Here is a 16,641-nt window from a genome sequence, read left to right as displayed (position 1 = left end):
GTTTTTCGACCGGCTTGGGAAGATTGATGTTAAGCGCTTCCGACTTGGCCTGGTTAATTTTAAACCCCGACACCAAGCTGAAAGTTCCCAAGATCGCAAAGACGTTGGGCAAGGAGGTGAGGGGTTTTGACATTGTCAAGATTACATCGTCTGCGTATAACGCTACTTTATGATGCTGCTCCCCTATATCTATCCCTGTTATATCTGGGCTTGCTCTGATATGAGCCGCTAACGATTCTATGCAGAGGGCAAATATTAATGGTGAAAGTGGGCATCCTTGTCTTGTCCCGCTACGGATGTTAAATACCTCCGAGGGGAACCCTTGGTGTCGCACCCTTGCAGTGGGACCATTGTAAAGGGCTAGTATTGCCTCTAGGAGGCGCCCCCCGAACCCAAACGCCCCCAGCATCTCCCTGAGGAAGGGCCAGTCAATCCTATCAAAGGCCTTTTTGGCGTCCAGACTCAACAACATAGACGGAATACTTTTCTTTTTTGCCAAATCAATTAAATCTACAATCCGCCTATTATTGTCTGCCGCCTGCCCTCTATAAAGCCTACTTGATCCGGGTGAATCAACCCCGGAAGGACAATGCCCACCGTGTTAGCTAACAATTTTGAGAAGATTTTAGTGTCTGAATTGATCAGGGATATTGGCCGGTAGCTCTTGACGTCTGCCGGGTCCTTACCGGGTTTGTGGATCACAGAGATAGATGCCTGGAGCATCTGCACCGGGAGGGGTTCTCCAGCTAGAATCCCGTTAAATAGGGACAACAAGTGGGGAGCCAGAATCTTGACAAATTTTTTATAATATAAATTTGAAAATCCGTCTGGACCAGGGGCTTTAGCGGGTTTAAGGGACTTCATTACCTCTGTTACTTCCTCAAGGGTGAAGTCGCCCTGGAGTGCCTCCCTATCCTCCCTGCTCAAGGTAGGTAGATTTGCCTCTTTTAGGAATTTGTTCAAAGTTGCTGCGGTCTTTTGTGTGTGGCTGACCTTATCTCCGTCGTATAATGTGGCGTAATAATTCTTAAACACCTCCACTATTTGTCGAGGATCGGAGGTAAGGTCCCCCCCCTGAGATTTGATGGATGCTATTCGAAAATTTGGAAGCTTGTTTCGGAGCTTATTGGCCAATAGGGTATCTGGCTTGTTGGCTTTCTCATAGAATCTGCGCTTTGACCATGCCAACTCCTTCTCGGCCTGAGAGGACAGCACCAGGTTTAGTTTAATTTTAGTGTCGCTCAGTTCTTTCCAAACCAATTTATCCTTGTGCGTTTTGTGTTGAGCAGTGAGATGTGCCAATTTCTCACGTAGCTCTTTTACTTTCGCCTCTTTTGCTCTCTTTCTTTTTCCTGCTATGGACATCAACACCCCCCTCATGGTAGCATTATGAGCCTCCCAGAGCGTGGACTGAGCCGTCACAGTGCCTTTGTTGTCCTTAAAATATTCTTGGATTCGCTCACCAATCTCTTTTGCAGTTACGGGGCATTTAAGGAGGAGTTTGTTGAGCTTCCAGTTTGCTCCAGGTCTGTCTAAGGCGTCTAATGTGCACTGCAGCTCTACCGGTGCATGGTCGGACCACGAGATTCCATGGATCTTTGTGTGCCCTACCACTGGAACCACTCTATTGGACACCAGGAGGTAATATATCCGACTGTAACAGTTGTGTGGGTGGGAATAAAAGGTATATTCCCGTGCGTTAGGATGTTGTTCCCGCCAGATATCAATTAGCTCACAGTCTTGCATACCCTTATGTATGGTTAGTACGTCCTGTTTGTGGGATGGGTTAGGTCTCGTACATCTGTCCAGGTCAGAGTCTAGTGTGCGGTTAAGATCGCCTGCTATGAAGATATGTCCCTTCGCGACAGTGTGTAGTTTATTAAAGAACTGTGTAAAGAATGTAGCGCTCGTCTCGCATGGGGCGTAGACTGACGCTAATGTCAGAAGTTGACTTTGTATCATCCCCGTAATGATGATATAACGACCTTCCGGGTCCGCATATTGTTTATTTATATCTAACGCTAGTTTATTGTGTGCTAAGATAGCCACTCCTCTTTTCTTTGCCTTGTTAGAGGCCAGATAAAAAGTTCTGTAGTTTTTGTCTAAATATTTCGGGTGATTGGAGTGTGAAAAGTGGGTTTCTTGTAGAAAAAGTATATCGGCTTTCAGGCGGCTATACTCTTTAAATGCGATTCTACGTTTAACCGGGCTGTTAAACCCTTTGACATTGTGTGTAATCATTATTAGTTCATTACTCATCCTTGTCTGCCGAAGAGGTGTGCTCCATTGGCGAGATCATCTGGGCCGTTCGTTGGTCCGCATACTCCAACCGCTTCTGGGAATCTGTATTTCTCCATCTTCCTGTAGGTTGGTGCACTATTGGGGGGAAGATACAAGAGGGGAGGGGGGGAACATCCAGACAGACATAAACAACACATATAAACAGTGGTCCTAGAGCCTCGGTACCAGTACCCCGGCTGTGAGACCAACGCCCTTGGGTACTCAGTGTAGGCGGTCAGGTACACCCTCCCCCCCTGCCCCCCTCCCTCCCTCACTGGAATCCCCTCCCAAGGGACTTTGCCAGTCATTGGGGTTGATGTCCTTTCCCGCTCCGGCTGTCGGTCCATGCAGGAACAAAAGCAGGCTCGAACCCCGCTATCCGGCCTCCCTCCTATAAAATCTTCAAACAAGAACTAGCAAACAATGCTTTCCTATGATCATTCCTTTGCCCTACGTACTCCACTTTACGGTAACCTGCCTCCCCCCTTTGTAATACATTATCCTTGTACCCCTAATTGGAGCTAATAATCACGCCTCTGTGTCTCTGTGTGGCGTCTCCGGCCTTTGCTTGGCCTGGTCCTATGTATCCCTCCACTTTCAGTGGCTGTTGACCTCAATGAGCGGGACCACCGTATATAGAGATGAACCGACTGCTCCGGAATCAAGCCTATATTGGTTACCTGGGGCCTTTTGATCTACTTCTTGTTCTCGCTCCCTCCCTTCTATCTTCCCGTGTGTGTATTGCCTTCTCACCTCTATCTTTCTCTTATTTAATCTCTTCCCCATCTCTTATCCCTCTCCAGCACTTCCAGAGATTCTTCACTTAAGCTAACCTTCTCTTACCTCCCACTATTTCACTTCCCCCTCCTTTCCCGATAACCTACCTACTCCTCTCTACTTCACCTCCCTACTCCTCCCCTCTCCGCTCCCTCCTCCAACCCATCTACCTACTACTTCTCTCCTTCTAGCCACTTACCCTAAACCACCTACTTAATCTACTTACCCCATCCTATCTCGCCCTATTACACGTCCCCCTCCTTCCTTTCCGCCTCACTTTCCCCTCTCTCTCTTATATTACCCACCCTATCTGCGCTACCCGTGCCCCTCTTATCCGTTTCTCCGGTTGTCTGAGCTGTCTCCCCACTGCCCCCCTCAGCTCCGTAATGAATCACGTCCACAAAAGTTTCTTTTAATGTCTGCCGGTGCAATCCATGTCGATCCCCGCGTGGTGCTCCGTCGCCGTCCCTTTCCGGCTTCCTGGTCTGTGTGCAGGTGTCTGGGATCTCCGCTACTCCCGGTGGTCCCTGCCTCTCAATGTCTGTTCCCTCACTCGTCGGCGCTGTTGCTTCCAGCTCATCAAGATGATATCGCGGTCAGGGTCTTCTCTGCTCCTCGCCACCTCCAAGATGGCCGCTCCGGGTCCCGCCCCTTCCGGTGACGTATTTCCTCTGGACGCCATTTTGGATTTGACAACTCACCGAGGCGGACGCATCATCTACATGGCTTCCCGCTCACCTCGATCTTCCCGCCTTCCTGGTTCTGCGTTCCATGGTGCCTGTGCTGTCTCCGCCATCTTAGGTGCCATGCCATCTCTACGAGGTAAGTCCAAAAGAGTTTTTTTTAAAACAGGTGCCCGACATCCCGGGTATGCGGCAAACACCATCTCCGGCAGGGGGGGTGGGGGGGTGCAAGGTACCTTAGTCCAGGGCAAAGGTATATATTTCTTGACTTTTTGAACATTAAACTGTCAACTTTATTAAAGTACAAACTGTGATGAAACATAGTAATTATACGTTTCCTCATCCTTGAGTGACCCCTTCATCAGCTGTGCTCCCGACTGTGGTCCAGGATGGTCCCGGGGCCGGTTCTTCCATCTCGGAGGCCGTGGGGGTCAGCCGCAGCCCCAGCTTCTTGAGGAACGCCTCACCTTCTCCAGGGGCTTTCATACTGATTGGGCGTCCATTTTTAATCACCATCAGCCCGAAGGGAAATAGCCAACGGTAGCGGATGGCCTTATCCCTGAGGCATTTAGTTATGGGCCACAGCTCTCTTCTCCGGGCTAATGTACTTGGGGCAATGTCCTGGAATACTGCAATTTTGGTGCCCTCGAATTCTCTCAGGGGTGCATTCCTTGCGTGCTGCAGCACCGCTTCCCTGGTCTTATAGTGATGGAGCCGCACTATAATGTCCCGCGGTTTTTCTGTTGGTTGTGGCTTTGACCGGAGCGCCCGATGGCATCTATCCATTCCCAGTTTATCTTGCGGGGAATCCGGGCACATATGGGCGAGCCACCGCGCCACGAACTCCTCACAGTCTCCCACAGTCTCCGGGACGCCCCGCAGGCGGACATTGTTACGTCGGTCGCGGTTTTCTGCGTCTTCTTGTCTGTCTTTTAATTAGTTAATTTGCGCCTGCAAGTCCGCTGCCTTTTTTGTATTGCGCAGGCCAACCTTGGCGTTAGCATCCACCTTCACTTCAAGCTCCTGCATTCTTGCCCCCAGGCTCCCTACCTCCTTTCCCAGGGCTCTAATTTCAGCCTGCAACATGGATTTTAAGTCTGTATATAGTCTTTCAAAATCGCAGCGTCTTACCGGCAGAAGACCCTGATCCTCCCCTGTATCCCCCTCCTCCTCTGATTCTGATCCAGTGCGGGAGGTGGGTGCCATTGCTGCCGTGGCTCTGCTCGGTTTACCTCCGCCAAAATACTCTGGGAGCCCCTTTTTTTTAGGGGTTTTAGCTATCTTCTTTGACATCCTGGATGTTTAGTTAGTATAAGGTGGTGTTTTTATTCAAGTCATGCCAGTTTTGTTGTTTGTTTTTTTAGAATAACAGGGAGTGAGGCACAGAGCTCTCAGTTCAAGCTTCCATGCTGCTTGCTTCCCAGCATGCCGTTTCTGGTCACAGTCTTATAAGCTGTCTCCTCCCAAGCCTGCACTCAGACTTGCTCCTTGTCTCATAGCTCTTACATAACACTCCAACAGCTTTTCTCTTTCTGCTTTGTGCTGCCAGACTCACAGCTCTGCATCAGACTACTGCAACAATGTTGCAGACCTCCATGTGCCTCTTACTGAACAGAGGCAGCCAACAACAGGAACTCCTAACTTTTGATCAGTGCTGTGCCTTATGTATACTCTGGAGGCTGACACAGCTCTGACATCACTAACCATGGAGTCAGAGCCTGTGACCACTCCCATCCATACATAGGGCACCTCACCAGGGTGTGAGGGCAAACCTCCATAATTACTGCTGGCATGCCCACAACTTACCAGGCCTTACTGTCAGCAGGAGAGATGACTGCAGCCATTTTACAGCATGGTTACATTCTCCCCCCAGGAAGCACTGTAAAATGGAAAACACACATAATACACATTACAGTACATATCTCTTATTATAACATATAACAGATACATCCTAACTTTAGATGATAGCAACCAGGATTACTCCCTGATGGAGTATCCATTAGTGGTACTACCCTACCCTCTTAAGGTGGCTTGCGCACAGCATGGCCCACTGTGCTTAGAGCAGCAATGCTGTAACCCTCTGGGTGACACTTCCCATGTAACCCGCCAGGATCCCAATCTTCTTCCCCTGATCCTTCCTCCTCATCAGTGCCATATCCCCTATCCTCATCAGTAGAACCCATTTCAAACTCAATTTCTCCCTCCATGAGGGGCTCAGGGACATATGGGTATTCCAGGTCATGCGAGTGTTTGTACTTGGCTATAATAGCCCTCTCGGCCCGGCTGCTCCTAGTCAGCTCTGCGTTCCCTGCCCTCCCTGGCAACACCCATGACAGGGGCTCATCAGGGTCTACTGGGCCCAATAAGATGTCAGAACCCATGGGCTCTATTTCCTTGCACTCAATTTTGAACCACCTCTCTTGTAGCTCCCTTTCCCTCTGCGCGGGTGTGAACTCTCCTACTGCCCACCAGTAATCCACTATATCCTTCTTTCGGATAAGGAATCGCGTACGATCCATCCAGGCCACTTAGCCCTCAAATAATGGGGCCCACCACCGGGTTTCTTTACCTTTCTCTGACTCTATTGAGTCCCCTTCCTCTGCATCCCCCCAAGAGGATATCCCCGAGGTTCTTTCCGAGCAAGGCTTGGACCATGGGTATGATCCCGGTACCTTTTCCTCTGCTGGATCGGGTACATTAAGCACCCACCGGTCCACCGATGCCTTACCCAGTTGCCCTCCACCCCTGGAACCACCCTCCGAAGCATAACCGTTCAGTCTCTCCCCAGTCCGTTCCTCACCGGTTCCCTGGGACCCTCCCGACATCCCCATTCTGGACGTGGACCCACGGGAAAAGGTGACTGGGACAGGGGCCTTATCTAGGGCATGGGGTTGGGCATAGGGACAGAAAATGGGCATCCGCGGGGTTCCGACCCGCTCTCTGCCTTCGGATAGTCCCGCATCATTGTGCGGATGTGCCGCTGGTTGGGCCTCACCCGTCTCAGCTTTCCTCACAGCCTGCCAGCTCTTTGTTGACACAGGTGATCGGGAAGCACTGCCTGATCGCCGAGGCGTTGTGGTTCTCTCTCTGGTCGTTCCGCTACCTCCGCCGGAAGTGACGTCATCACCGGAACCGGATACTCCGCCATCTTGCGATGGATCCCCATGCGGGATCTCTTCCTTCACAACGACATCCGCGGCCGGAAGTGATGGTTCTGCTCTCCGCTCCGCTCGGGCCTGGGCTAGGCCTTCCTTCGCCGTTGCCACCACCGGCGCCTGAGGAGGGTAAGGATGTATCTCACCGCTCCGTCGGCTCGGGATGGGATCTTCTCCTCCTTCCGCGCTGTAAGTCACCACGGCCGTGGGACTCCGCCGCTCCGGTTGTTTCTGCACCGGCGACACGAGACTCCGCTCCGCCGCGACACAGGTAAGTGCTGGTTCTTTTTCAGCACCGCTGTAGTGGTCCACCGGTAGGCGCATCACCAGCGATGTCGGGCTTGCCTGCTCCTCGTCCGATGAAGCAGACTCCGACGCTAGTAGTCGCACTTCCGCAGGGGACCGACTGTGAGGTTCCGGGTTCTCACCATGGTTGTAGACCCCTTTCTCTCTAGGCTCCGTTGCAATCATTAGGAGCGATCCCCATTCTCCGGGATCAACTGGTTCGGTACAGGCCGCACGCGGGGCTTCAGCCATCAGCATGGCTGTGTCCGCTCCCGCCTTGACTACCAGGGAGCATCCTGGCAATGAATAGGGATATACCCCAATGTCTATATCGCTCTTTGTTGTGCTGGTTACAGGAGACACTTTGCACAGTGGTCTCTCCTGTTCCATAGATAACGGGGCAGGTGATTCCTTATCTCCAGCTTCACTGGTGTGGTCCGTTGGCTTGGGCATCACCACAGCTGGGTGTTGGTCATGGGAGGCACTAAGTAACTTCTCCCTGAAGACAGCCTGAACTTCAGCAGAACTCATAGTGATATAGAGTCCCGGCTCCTCCTCCTGTTGAACAGAAATGGCTGACGACTGCTCAAAACTCTCGCTCCCACTGGTGGAATTTAAAGGAGGGGCGGCCCACTCTTTCAAGGAGTGACTCTGGCTCTGCACGGCGTCACTCGACTGGCGGGGGTGGGGTTTAGATTTTCCCGCCAATCCCGGACAAGTTTCTGCAATTTTAGCATTTGCAGCATTTTCTGCAACTGGCTCACGCGGTCTCCCAGGGAAGCGGGAACCGCCATTTTGGGTCGCTCTGCTATCCATATTAGCAGCAGCTGTAACTTCGTGTTTCTCTATCTTCTCCATTAGCCACTTGCAGGAAAGGGGGTCACCCCGCATCCAAGAGCACCTCATCATGACCACAACAGGATGGTCAGGTATCGCTCCTCTCAGAAATTGATCACAACAGAACACATCCACTTCGGTGGCCGTAATATGATCCCTTCTCCACATCTCCCGCAAGACTGTTACAATCCGCAAGAGGAACTCAGATAGCTCCTCTCCGTCTTTCTGACGAAGACTGTAGTACCGCTTCATCCATCGTCCCGTCCTCTTTACGCACAACGGACTGATTGAGCATTACTACTGACTCCAACGCCGTCGCCATCTTGCGTTGCGGTGTTTGTTCTGATTGTATATGGAGCTCCTCTCTGCGGGGCAGCTGCCAAACCGGTACAATAAAGATTTCACTGATGCACCACCACATGTGTACCTAATGTAGGCTGGACTCATGTATGCACTACCTCAGGCTAGGCTCACTCTCTCAGTGTCTGCTGTATCTCCTTCCTCCCAGTCTGTGCTCCCTACGGTGAGTGGTCTGGAATGGACTAGAGTACTCTGGCTCTTCCATGCAGTACTTGGGCATCTACCTGTCTTGGTCAGCCTAGCGCAGACCCTCTCCAGGATTCCTGACCACGTTAACAGGCTATCCCTTTAGGCATCCTACCAACTAGCACTACCTCAAGGTGACTCGGTCAGCTATAGCCCGGCTCCAAACCCCTAACTCCTTTCAGGCCCCTAGGCAGTCCCTGATCACTGACATACTCCATCAGCTCCCTGGCTATCCCTAGGTCTGTCCCAACGCAGCACAAAGTGGCAGCAGACACTTCTCCCTGTTTCCCAGTGACCTAGCAAAAGCCTGTCCTGTTGACAGGTCTCTCTCAGCAGCGCCTCCAAATGTAACAGTTTTTGTGAACCGGTCTGACCCCCCAATCTCATATTGGCCCCTGTGGTCTAACCAGTCCCCATTACGGTGTAGTGTCTGGTGGTGCACCTGTTGGCTACAGGACTCCTGAGTCTCCCGCATGATGGTGTGTGGGGATTTTGCCAACCCAGACAGGTAGCTGAGGTAGTGTGCTGAGTCCTACCTAGATCCAGTGCAGCGCCTCCACCTCATCAGGATCCCTGCGTCCGCATGGGGATGAGCCTGATGAGGAACTCCTCTGTGGTGCAGCCCCCTGTGCAATCACTTCACTCTTACACATGAGGGTTTCTGTTATCAGCAACATCTTTATTGTACGGTGGGCCATGCTGCCCTCCACAATGGGGTGTAATCAGCCCTCCATCGTTCACCGCACTTCCCTTTGAAAGGTATTGTCCTTAATTGGTGGGTTCCCTATCTCCCATTTAGGGAGATAATCCCTGTGCCAGGTCCCTGGTCACAGTCTTATAAGCTGTCTCCTCCCAAGCCTGCACTCAGACTTGCTCTTTGTCTCATAGCTCTTACATAACATTCCAACAGCTTTTCTCTGTCTGCTTTGTGCTGCCAGACTCACAGCTCTGCATCAGACTACTGCAACAATGTTGCAGACCTCCATGTGCCTCTTACTGAACAGAGCAGCCAACAACAGGAACTCCTAACTTTTGATCAGTGCTGTGCCTTATGTATACTCTGGAGGCTGACACACCTCTGACATCACTAACCATGGAGTCAGAGCCTGTGACCACTCCCATCCATACATAGGGCACCTCACCAGGGTGTGAGGGCAAACCTCCATAATTACTGCTGGCATGCCCACAACTTACCAGGCCTTAATGTCAGCAGGAGAGATGACTGCAGCCATTTTACAGCATGGTTACATTTATATTTTTTATATATTTAAATTCTAAATACAAACATCATCACAACATTTACTACATACTTTTTTAATACCAAAATGTTTCCACATTTATTTATTCATTGATTACACATGTCTGTTTAATACATTGATTTCGTGTATTCCATCTTTTCTCGCAATTTATGAGCAAAAACCTGTGCGCTGACCAATCCACCTTCTTCACTGATACCAGATACAGTACATGCCTGCACACCTCTGCAGCTGAGTGGGAGGCATAGGTACCAATAGGGGCCATGGGGGAACCTATGCCACACTTGCAATCATCTTCTACAGTTTGCTTTGCGTGTAGACACAAGTGTCATCGGGTTGGGACTTGTTCAGCCTTTGACACAGGGAAATATGCATATAATATATGGTTATTGGTTTTAGGAATGATATACTATAACATAGTTTATCTCTGGTAATGAACGTTCTTTTCCTATGTGGACGTTTCTGTGTATGTATATGCTTTTGTGTGTGTACTACCGGAATGTTTGCGTTAATAAAGTTTTGTTGTTCAAATGTACACGCTCTGACGCGCTGTCACGCTCCGTGTGTCAGTAAGAGGATCACCAGGTCGGCATGGGGTAGGTGGCATCAGCGCGTCTAGAGGGTACAAATACCCCGGTTGCAGCGGGGACGGCGGCAACTGCTGTGACAAGCCGTCGGGCCCCTCGCAGCACCGCCACCTCCCCCCCCCCCGCAGTCACCGGGCCGTTCCGCTTCCCCCCCTCCCCGCAGCATCAGGCCACAACTGCCGCCCCCCCATTGCCACCAGGCCGTCCCGCCATCGCCATCGCATCGGGCCAGCATCGACCCCACCCCCACAGCACACCGGTGCGTGTGGGAGCAGGAACATGGCGTGCCTGCAGCGGGGCCGGCGGCAACTGCTGTGACCAGCCGCCGGGCCCCACGCTGCACCGCCACAACCGCCCCCCGAAGGACAGGGCCATCGCCTCACCCCCCGCAGCCGCCGGACACCCCCCGCAGCCGCCGGACATACCCGAACCACCTGCCCCCCCACAGCATTGGCCCCCCACAGCATCGCCGCCACCACCCGCAGGCACCGGCACGCCACGCCGCCCCCCCTTGCAGATAAGTCTGATTTTTATATATATGTATTGGGGGATATTGGGGGGTTTGGGGTATTTTTTAAATGGATTGGGGGGTCCTGCGGTGGTGGAGGCCTGCAGCGGCTTCCGCCTCGGGGGGGGGAGGGGGGCTTCACTTGCGTGACACTCGCGTCACACAGGCAGGTGGAAGTGCTGCCGAGGAGGACGACAAGGGGAGAGAGGAGATCCCCGGGCAGGTAATTACAATGGGCCCCCGAGAAGATCAAATCCTCAGTACCTCATGTGCGACATCCCGTGTGTGTCTGTGAGTGTGTCTGTGTGAAAAAACCCACCCATCCATTCACCCACCCACCCAATCACCCACCTATGTGTCAAGTCACCCACCCACCCATGGGGCAAGTCACCCACCCACCCAAGTGTCCAGTCACCCACCCACCCAAGTGTCCAGTCACCCACCTACCCACAGTCACCCACCCAGTCATCTAGTCTTTCAATTAACCAACCAGTCAGTCAGTCAGTCACCCACCCTGTCAGTCACCCACCCACCCGGTCAGTCAGTCACCCACCCAGTCACCCCCTTCCCCTCTCTGTCTGTCTCTGCCACTCTGTCTGTCTCTGCCCCTCTCTGTCTGCCTCTGCCCCTCTCTGTCTGCCTCTATCCCTCTCTCTGTCTGCCTCTGACCCTCTCTGTCTGCCTCTGACCCTCTCTGTCTGCCTCTGACCCTCTCTCTGTCTGCCACCGCCCCTCTCCCACCGCCTCTCTCTCACTGCCTCTCTCTCCCACTATCTCTCTCTCTGTCACCCATACTCTCTCACACTCTGGATCTCGATATCTTATTTACCCTATACTGTATATCTTAACTGCCCTATACCTACACCAAAATAACCTATACTGCTTTCTTCCAGATATGACTCTCGAGCTTCACACGGGAGATATCGGAATCCCCCCTAACCCAGAAGAAAGGTAGGGAACAACTCCCTCCCTAATGTACTGTATAACATTGCGGGAATGAGAGTACCTGGACATTGAGGGACTGCGGATCAAGTAAGAGCCCAGGAGGAATTCCTGCTTTAGATATTGTGAAGCGGAGGCATCCAGACACTGGATAAAGGGTTCAGGAAACTAGTCATTCATATCTGGGGTTTTTTTGAAAATCCGAAACACACACACACACACACACACACACACACACACACACACACACACACACACACACACACACACACACACACATTGTAGTATAATGTAATACAAAAAACAAACTTTTGTATAAAGCGAATGTTGTTCTTACTAGGAATTTATTCAATTTATTTTTCTATTTTTTTTTTTAAGCGGGGGCTGGGACTAGGTGGCGAGTAGATTTTCTTGTTCAGTGAGTAGATTTTTGGGTGATTTGTCGACCACTGTGTATGTATATGTATGTATTGGGTAGGTGGGGTTTTTGTATGCATTTGGGGGGGGGGTGTATATATTTGGGGGTGGGAAGTTTTTTGGTATATATCTTGTGGGGGAAGTGAGTGTGGGGGGGCGGAATGAGTGAGCGTGGGGTAATTGACGGAGGGAGAGGAGAAAGGGGTTGAGGAAAAGAGGGAGAAAGGGTGATAAGCAGGGGAGAGAAATACATGCGAGGTGGGAGAGTGAGATGGGTTGAGACGGAATGGAGAGAAATACATGGGATGGGGGCAAAGAGAGGGGGCTCATGAGGTGTTAAATGCGGGGGGGGGGTGGCGGGCGGCGGGCAATACCGCCGATACTGGGGGGCCCTGCTTAAAATGTTTGTCCCGGGCCCCACGATTTCTGAATGGGGAACACACATTTTATTTGAACCAACAGCATGGAAATATAAAACATTATTAAGAACATTTAAAAAATAAAATAAAACTACAATAAGAATGATACAAATAACCTGCATTTAAAAAGTTGTAACTTTTTTTATCCTTTAAAAATGCTCGTTTTATGCACCATAAAATAAAGTCACTTTTCATTGTGATTTAGCATAACACAGATAAACGTGTGCACTTATATGTGAGCGTCTTAGTTGCTGGTTATCCCTAAACATGCCTGGCTTTAGATATAGGTATCTCTCCTGTGTGTGTCCTCTTGTGTATGTTCAGGCTGGAAAAGTCACTAAATCCCTTTCCACATTCCCCACATACATGCGGTCTCTCCCCTGTGTGGGTTCTCTTGTGTGTGTTCAGGTGGGATAACACTCTAAATCCCTCCCCACATTCCCCACATACATGTGGTCTCTCCACTGTGTGTGTTCAGTCTGAATGATACACTAAATCCCTTCCCACATTCCCCACATACTGTACATGCGTTCTCTCCCCTGTCTGTGTCCTCCTGTGTCTGTTCAGGTGAGATAACACACTATATCCCTTCCCACATTCCCCACATCCATGTGGTCTCTCCCCTGTGTGTGTCCTCATGTTTGTGTTCATGCTGAATTATACTAAATCCCTTCCCACATTCCCCACATACATGCGGTCTCTCCCCTGTGTATGTCCTCATGTGTGTTCAGGCTGGATAAGTCACTAAATGCCTTTCCACATTCACCACATACATGGGGTCTCTCAACTGTGTGTGTTCTCTTGTGTATGTTCACGTGGGATAACTGACTAAATCTCTTCCCACATTCCCCACACACATACGGTCTCTCCCCTGTGTGTGTCCTCAAGTGTGTGTTCAGGCTGGATAACTCACTAAATCCCTTCCCACATTCCCCACATACATGCTGTCTCTCCCCTGTGTGTGTCCTCATGTGTTTGTTCAGGCTGCATGACATACTAAATCCCTTCCCACATTCCCCACATACATGCAGTCTCTCCCCTGTGTGTCCTAATGTGTGTCTTCAGGCTGTATAACTCACTAAATCCCTTCCCACATTCCCCACATACATGCGGTCTCTCCGCTGTGTGTGTCCTCTTGTGTTTGTTCAGGTGGGATAACCGACTAAATCCCTTCCCACATTCCCCACATACATGCGGTCTCTCCCCTGTGTGTGTCGTCTGGTGTCTGTTCAGGTTGGATACCTGAATAAATCCCTTCCCACATTCCCCACATACATGCGGTCTCTCCCCTGTGTGTGTCCTTATGTGTTTGTTCAGGCTGGATAACACACTAAATCCCTTCCCACATTCCCCACATACATGCGGTCTCTCCCCTGTGTGCGCCCTCTTGTGTGTGTTCAGGTTGGATAACACACTAAATCCCTTCCCACATTCCCCACATACATGCGGTCTCTCCCCTGTGTGTGTCGGCTGGTGTCTGTTCAGGTTGGATACCTGAATAAATCCCTTCCCACATTCCCCACATACATGCGGTCTCTCCCCTGTGTGTGTCCTCATGTGTTTGTTCAGGCTGGATGACATACTAAATCCCTTCCCACATTCCCCACATACATGCGGTCTCTCCCCTGTGTGTGTTGTCTGGTGTCTGTTCAGGTTGGATAACACACTAAATCCCTTCCCACATTCCCCACATACATGCGGTCTCTCCCCTGTGTGTGTCCTCATGTGTATGTTCAGGCTGGATGACATACTAAATCCCTTCCCACATTCCCCACATACATGCGGTCTCTCCCCTGTGTGTCCTCTGGTGTCTGTTCAGGTTGGATACCTGAATAAATCCCTTCCCACATTCCCCACATACATGCGGTCTCTCCCCTGTGTGCGTCCTCTTGTGTGTGTTCAGGTCTGATAACACACTAAATCCCTTCCCACATTCCCCACATACATGCGGTCTCTCCCCTGTGTGTGTCCTCATGTGTTTGTTCAGGCTGGATGACATACTAAATCCCTTCCCACATTCCCCACATACATGCGGTCTCTCCCCTGTGTGTGTCCTCATGTGTTTGTTCAGGCTGGATGACATACTAAATCCCTTCCCACATTCCCCACATACATGCGGTCTCTCCCCTGTGTGTGTCCTCTTCTGTAGGTTCTGGTCTGAAAACCAAGTCAGACTCTTCCCACTTTCTCCAAGATCTTTTCCTGTGGCTGCTGATAATATATATTTTTGGAATGAGAAGCAGTTACATTGTTTATTAATTGCCTTTACTGGTTGAAAGATGCATTTTCTGTCATATTTATTGGAATGTTGCAAGATTTTTCTGTCCTCATCTTTTCCATATACTCATTTGGGTGTTTGAACTTCAGATGTGTGAGGAGGTAATCCTGACTGCTAAAAGCAACCTTGCAGTGTTGGGATGGGGGGATTATTGGAGCTTGTCTTTGTACTAGAAGAGACAAAAAAGTCACTGTTACACAAACTGTCTTACAAAAGGCCATGCAGGAGAGGTAAGTTGGCATATCACAAAAAGTTCAGGATGAAAGTAAACTATAGATGTACATTGTAAAAATGAAGGGTTTAGCACAACATGTGCAGCATTAGGGCCGGAGAGCAGATGTAGTGGATCATACATTTAAAGTGGATCATAATATTTAACGATTTAAAAGGAAATCTCACTAGCTGCAAAACACCAATTAAAGTGGCAGAAATCCTTTCAAATCCTTTGATAGATAGTAATTCGATAGTTTCAGTTGTGAAGGTATAATTAAAAACTGTTTGTACAATGAATAGAATACGTGTCTCAGAAGCTCACACATCAGTCACCGCGTTACCGCACCATGTACCAGGTCTCTAATAGAGTGTGTGTACATAACTTTCTTTTAACCCTGTTTTTAACCCCTTATGCTTGCTTGATGCATTAAGACCTTTTTATACCCTACAGAGTTCTACAGTATTTTTTTATTTTTGTAAATATATTATATATATATATACACACAACACAAAAACGTTGGAAAACCAATGAATATGATTCCTTCCCTTTAAGGTGACATCCCAGCCCCCCAAAAGGCATTCATCACATGGTACATGCAACAACTCCCTTCATTACCTTAGCGCAGAGATTCCCAGTGAAACTTCTTTAGCGACATTCATGTGTTTACTGGAGGTGGAAGTCATAGTGACTGAAGTGACGTCGCTGCTGGCAGATGAGGCTGTCAGTGTTGCCATCTGCCAGCAGGAGTCACCAAAGAGGAGGAAGGCAGCAACACACACACACACACAACAGTGAGCTGCTGTGCACACAGTGATCCCACAAACACGCCCTCCCAACTCCCCGTGAGCCACCATGCAAGTCCTCCCAGCCCCACAGTGAGCCGCCGAGCATGCCCACCCACCCCTCTGTGAGCCACCCTGCACGCCCTCCCCCTCGTAAGCTGCCGCCGAGCACCCCCCCCGTGAGCCGCCACCAAGCACACTCCCCCCCCTTGTGCACACCCTTTCCACGAGGGGGGGAGAGAGTGGGAGCTGCTCTGTGCGGGGACTCGGAGAGATCCCCTATGTCTCCGTAACTCTGCCGGGGGAGGGGAGGGGGGCTTCTCGGGGAGGGAAGAGTAGTCAGGAGAGAGGGGAGGCAGAATAACACTCACACACAGCGAGACACAGACACTGACTGACTGTGACTTGAGAGGGTACTGTCACGGTAGCTTATGACAGGCTGTAATTTACACCAAAAATATATATAAATATATACAGTGTTCGACAAACCTATACATTTGCTTGCCCCGGGCGAGTGGATTTAACCCCCGGGCGAGTAAATATTGGCCCAAGCAGCACACGTTTGGTACTAGGTGGCGAGTAGATTTTTTTGTGTGGCGAGTAGATTTTTTGGTGATTTGTCAACCACTGAATATATATATACCTGGGTTTGAACTGGGACGAGACTTAGATATG

General features: G+C 50.4%; 1 protein-coding gene across 1 annotated transcript in view; it reads right to left on the bottom strand.

The window, feature by feature from the left end:
* Positions 1–12,244: 12,244 nt before the first annotated feature.
* Positions 12,245–16,641, bottom strand: part of LOC142466864 (uncharacterized) — a 52,673-nt gene continuing 48,276 nt past the window's right edge. The window contains exon 3 of the mRNA XM_075572398.1: positions 12,245–15,139. Within this exon, the coding sequence (XP_075428513.1) occupies positions 13,689–14,441 (753 nt within the window). The 5' untranslated portion in view covers positions 14,442–15,139 and the 3' untranslated portion in view covers positions 12,245–13,688. The remainder of the gene's footprint in view (positions 15,140–16,641) is intronic.

This window comes from Ascaphus truei, chromosome 15, assembly GCF_040206685.1.
Source record: "Ascaphus truei isolate aAscTru1 chromosome 15, aAscTru1.hap1, whole genome shotgun sequence".
Lineage (NCBI taxonomy): Eukaryota > Metazoa > Chordata > Amphibia > Anura > Ascaphidae > Ascaphus > Ascaphus truei.
This window is presented reverse-complemented; position numbering and strand designations above follow the sequence as displayed.